Genomic DNA, 6,000 nt, shown 5'->3' with positions numbered 1-6,000 from the left:
ACTGGGTGCAAAATACACACGACACTCGTGAATTGACATTTAGCTGAACTTTAGCATAACTCTTACATTGTTAATTTATCAAAAATATAAAAAATGCCTTTTTGCTGTGCTGTTGGATGTAAAAACAGAAGTGTAAATATAATTGAAAATCTCATAGCCAGTATAACAGATAGTCAGTGACTGTATTTGAAAAGCTGTTCTTGGTACTTTGTATAACCACTAACCTTCCAGAGAGAGTAAACAATCAATGAGAGCTGTGTTTTAGGTTCCTTAAAGAGCAAGTAACTTCAAATGTAAGATTAATGGCTTTTCTTAAACTATTTTGTTGACTGCAATCATTGTGAGTGCTTCTGTTGCTCCCGTATTGTCACACGATTTGAAGGGAGTGAGGAAGGCTGTTCGATCTCACCACTTAGAATTCGGCAGACCAGATTTAGACAAAATGGTAATAACTCAATCGCTGTTAACTCTTTAGGCATTCTCGATAATCCTGCTGTCTGGTTTGATGCATGTACTCTATGTCCTATTAACACAAGGCAGCAGTGTGTTTGGTTGCCCATTCATACACAATGATGATTTCTTACACTTGGTGGCGGGAGGTACTGTAACAGGTTTATTAAATTAGTGCAAAAGACAGACATAACTCATTCATCACGACAATTTTGTTTGTTCATGATTCATGGGGAGTCTTTTCACATACTTAATCCAAAAGCTCAATTACCTTCAAATCTGTGATTTATTTAACCTTTGAAATATCAGCCAATCAAGGCATTCCTGGGTGGCACAAAACGAGAATGAGGGGCAATGTTCAAAATCTAATAATAAGCTCTGACACTTAAGCCTGATTTCATTACATTTTTTTTTTATATATATACAGGCATAGATTTTACTGTATAATTTTGATACTGTTAATTGACCGTATATTCCACTTAGAAATTATTTTTGATTATTATTAAAAAAAAAAAAAAAAAAAAAAAAGGAAAAGTCAACAGGTACGGATTCCTCCCCTTACCCTAGCAACAGGGACCACCATTATTCAAACAACACATTTCCATTTATTTTTATACATATATTTATATACCCCCCTTCCCCGATAGTGTTTAATGGCATCATTACAGTACTGTGTGACAAAATTTGCAACATACATCAGGAAAGTAAGTCACTGGCTAACCCTGCTTCCAGAAGCTTAAGTTCATGGTGGCATTGCCTTTCACTTCAAAACAAAACAAAAAAATAACTGAATCAAAAGACACATTTGTTTCAGACAGTGAAGTCCATTTTCAAAGGTAAAAAGAGCAGGCCGAAGCTGGCGGATTGTAGCAGAGTTTCATTAACTTGTACTGGGGCGGCCAAATAAATGGAGCTTCTAGCAAAAATGAGGACTATTTGTAGAGCAACTGGAAGTCCTGTAAACGGCAATCTGCAAAAGTTGGATTCTTTTTTTTCTTTTTTCTTTTTATGTGCTGCAACAGGTACACCGCAGGTCAGCGTCTGACTTCTTCAGCAAAACTTACAGACCTATGGAAAGAGAAAGACATGAGTGACTCTGGTAATTACTGCCTGAACACCAACACTTACATACGGGTCACCCTCTCGAGATGAAACCTGCTGAGAGGTGGGAAAAAGGGGATGTGATGGGAGAAACTAAACAACAGGACTAGAGTGTCTGGTAAGAATAAATAGCAGTTCTCAGATGGGCTGTATGCAGGTTTGGGGTCAATTCCTGTTTTTCAATTTCAATTCTATTTCCATTTCCTTTTTAAAATCAATTCCAATTCCCATTGCAATACAAATTTATCACATTAAATTTAACATGCTGTTACAACAAAGCATCATCAGCTCCTCAATGGGTGAAAAACCTCCCTGTGATGCTGATGAATCAGGTATCGCCAGGTACTTGCAGCTTTGCAAGGGTACCTGTGTCTGAGTAGCTCCGAGTCATCTGCAACAGCTGCCTAAGGGAGGTAGTCTTGAAACTGGAACTTTGCCCTAGTTTCAGCACCAACTCCTTCTACTCACCACCCAGAGGTTCAAGACTACCCCACACATTGGCTGTAAAATAATCTTGTATCCTAGAAATCAGCCAAAGTACCCATACAGAAGTAAGAGCCAGTGCCATTTAGTGATCTGCCACTAAGTTTCCTTTAGGTTTTGTTGGCAGTACATAGCATTGAAGGACGAGTTATACAGGCACTTGTGCTCTACCATGCCACTTGTGAAGTCCTTGAGATCCTTCTGCTTTCCCATTGTTGTTGCTGAACAGCTGCATAAATCAAGGAAGCTGCTAACTGGTCTGTCTTTACTGGGCATACAATATATATTATATTAGGTTAGGCTTAACAACTTAGTGCTTTGAAGCAAAAAATAATTACTGTTTGAAAGTCAATGAGTACTGCTTCCAATGCTGTTAAAGAAATGACTAGAAATTAGAGACATTGCCTTTTGACTGCAGGCAGTTCTGTTCTATTAAGATGTAGTAAGATATTTATTTGCAAGGGCAGCAGTGTTTAATCTTCATCTAGAGATCCCGTTTTTATCTGTTTCTGATTTTTTAGCTATCAAAAAAAATTACAAGCTGTTTTGAAGAACGCTGAATGTAATTTTAGGAGACATCCTGCAACAATTTCAGAAGCTTGACATCAGAAAACCCAGCACTGCAGATGAATATTAAATACCTGGATAAATAGATTTTTTGGAAAATGAATTTATTTAAAGGGACAAACTGGAAATTAGACAGAACCTTTGATTTAAAAAAAAAAAAAAGAAAAAAAAAGTCTCACATATAGATTGTCATACAGGCCAGAAATACAGTATACTGACCAGCAAAAGTAATCCTTTCTGTCTTCATGGCATAATAGAACTTATTGAAATGGTACAGTGGGTGCGACTCATGACCAAACCAAGTGTCTCTTTACACTTAGGAGCTCGACAGTGGATGGTTGGATACTTGAATTTCTTTGCCCCAACCCCCCTTTTTTTTATTCAAATACGGTTAAATTTTTTTGTTTGTTTGTTTTTGTTTTGTTTTTAAGCAGGTCTAATTTACTGAGAAATTTAAAAAGGGGCAAGGTGCACTTTATCTTCAAGGGCTCCAGATAATATACCATTCCGTTTCTGCATACATTTGAACTACTGAATCATTCACTTGAATCCCGGCAAAGTCTGCACGTGAACTAATTTGTGCAATCCCCGTGCCCACATACAAATACACACTTTAATCTGCATGTGAAGTGATTGTGCAGTCCCTGTGCCGAAATACAAATATACATTTTAACCCATGCTACATAACCCACACTCTGTGCACCACTACATACATACATACATACATATAAACAATAACACACTACATAAAACACAATGGGTCAATTGCAACGAACTGAAAGCAGCGTACTAACTGGGGATGATCCTGTGGTTGGTACACAGCTCTGTAGTATCGATAGTAGGTTTCACATTTGAGAGACGTATTTTTTTTTTTTTTTGGGGGGGGGGGGGGGGGGCAGCATTCCTTTTAATTTAAGGGTACTCGACACTGGTGGTTCTTAGGGGCGAGCAGGGATATTGAGTAGGGACACAGGTAGAATGTGAGTTAAGTGTTATTTTACGTAGTAGGACCCGGGGGCACATCGAAAAATAAAATAAACAGTACTCTTCTCAGGGTGTTTTTAGAAGTGATTTTCAATGATACTTCTTCAGAATACCACCCCTTCCCTGTTTTGTACTTGTTGTGGTCCAATGAGAACGGTGTCGAAACAGCCCGTGTGTGTTGACCACGGTTATCCTTTACCCCCTTTAAAACAGCCTGGGCCCCACCGCACGAGCTGCAACTGTCTGTATCATGTATAAAGCTAATGTTGTAATCAAAAACAGAATTAAACCAGCTTTGCTAGTTTATTCCATGGCATTGCACTTGGTTGAGTATTTTACAGGCAGTCCGTGTGCCCTGATATGGAGTATTTTACCATGCATATATATCTTAAATAAAAAAAAAATACATTATTACGTGAACACATATAAATATATGTTAGAGACAAATTAATATTTATGTATAAATGTCGGCCTATTTGTAACATTGTAAAAATGATTATTAGCTCTAATATCGTAAAATACATACATTACTGTTACAAATATTTCAAATGTTCTGATTCAGAGCCATCCCGCCTTACGCCGTGTCTGTAAAATGATGAAGCGGTTCTGATAATGAATGAATGAAAGAATGATTTAGAGCCCCCTTCAGTTCCTGTTTGGTAACAACAACAATGCTTGATCCTTAGTACCGTACTAAATCTGGGGATCAGCTAGTCTCCAACTTTGTTCCGCTTGTTTTTTCGATGCAGTTGGTACTAACTTAGTACGCAGCTGGTGATGATCCCGAGATAGTACCGTACCGTACTCTTACTAATGCATTGTAGAGTTTTAACATTACTTCCCTTGATTTAAATTCAACACTTCTCACAATATATCCAAGCATCTTGTTAGCCTTTTTTATAGCTTCCCCACATTGTCTAGATGAAGACATTTCTGAGTCAACATAAACTCCTAGGTCTTTTTCATAGTTCCCTTCTTCAATTTCACTATCTCCCATATGATATTTATAATGCACATTTTTATTGCCCGCATGCAATACTTTACACTTTTCTCAATTAAATTTCATTTGCCATGTGTCTGCCCAATTTTGAATGCTGTCTAGATCATTTTGAATGACCTTTGCTGCTTCAACAGTGTCTGCCACTCCTCCTATTTTTGTGTCGTCTGCAAATTTAACGAGTTTGCTTACTATATCAGAGTCTAAATCATTAATGTAGATTAATGATTTAGAGTAGTGGTTAGGGCTCTGGACTTTTGACTGGAGGGTCATGGGTTCAATCCCAGGTGGGGGACACTGCTGCTGTACCTTTGAGCAAGGTGCTTTACCTAGATTGCTCCAGTAAAAAAAAAACAACTGTATAAATGGGTAATTGTACGTAAAAAAAAAAAAATAATAATAACACTATGTAACACAATTTTTGTTCCTGGGTAGTAAGTGTTATTTCCTAATTGCTTATGCCTCAAAAGTATAGAAAATGGCTATTATTCCCCACAAACTTTGCTTTTGTGACCAGGACAGTGATATTTTGAAATTTACCTATTTCCAATGAGAAAAGGGGCGAATTTGTGTCTTTTCGTTCACATAAAGTCAGAAAAAAAAAACATATGAATCCAAATTAACATGTATTTATACTAAAGTAATACAAAAATGACTACAAAAGATTTAGAAGTGAGTAGTTTTTCGAGAATTACGATTATAATGTAAATCACTTTCACGAATCAGCCCCCAAATGTAGTCTCCCATCATGTTCTCGTTATACTGTCCTTGGTAGCGGCGTTCAAAGTCCAGTATATCCTGGTGGAAGCGCTCGCCTTGCTCCTCCGAGTACGCTCCCATGTTCTCCTTGAATTTATCAAGATGAGCATCAAGGATATAGACTTTGAGGGACATCCTACAGCCCATTGTGCCATAGTTCTTCACCAGAGTCTCAACCAGCTCCACATAGTTTTCTGCCTTGTGATTGCCCAGGAAGCCCCGAACCAATGCGACAAAGCTGTTCCAAGCCGCTTTCTCCTTACTAGTGAACTTCTTGGGGAATTCATTGCACTCCAGGATCTTCTTTATCTGTGGTCCGACGAAGACACCGGCTTTGACCTTTGCCTCAGACAGCTTAGGGAAGAAGTCTTGAAGGTACTTGAAGGCTGCCGACTCCTTATCTAGAGCTCTGACAAATTGTTTCATAAGGCCCAATTTGATGTGCAGTGGTGGCATCAGCACCTTCCGGGGGTCCACCAGTGGCTCCCACTTGACGTTGTTCCTCCCCACAGAGAACTCGGTCCGCTGTGGCAAGTCCCGCCTGTGGTAGTGCGCCTTGGTGTCCCTGCTGTCCCAAAGGCAAAGATAGCAGGGAAACTTGGTAAAACCGCCTTGGAGACCCATCTGGAATGCCACCATTGCAGCCTCTTGATGCCATC

The 6,000-nt window shown here is 38.8% G+C and overlaps 1 protein-coding gene across 4 annotated transcripts in view; it reads right to left on the bottom strand.

Annotated features, from left to right (window-relative positions):
• Positions 1–955: 955 nt before the first annotated feature.
• LOC117424173 (cadherin-13-like) overlaps positions 956–6,000 on the bottom strand; it is a 581,895-nt gene continuing 576,850 nt past the window's right edge. For all 4 annotated transcript variants that reach the window (XM_058992546.1, XM_058992547.1, XM_058992549.1 and 1 more), the window contains one exon: positions 956–1,518. In XM_058992546.1, coding sequence (XP_058848529.1) covers positions 1,511–1,518 — 8 coding nt within the window. In that variant the 3' untranslated portion in view covers positions 956–1,510. The remainder of the gene's footprint in view (positions 1,519–6,000) is intronic.

The sequence above is a fragment of the Acipenser ruthenus genome, chromosome 19 (assembly GCF_902713425.1).
Source record: "Acipenser ruthenus chromosome 19, fAciRut3.2 maternal haplotype, whole genome shotgun sequence".
Taxonomy (NCBI): domain Eukaryota; kingdom Metazoa; phylum Chordata; class Actinopteri; order Acipenseriformes; family Acipenseridae; genus Acipenser; species Acipenser ruthenus.
This window is presented reverse-complemented; position numbering and strand designations above follow the sequence as displayed.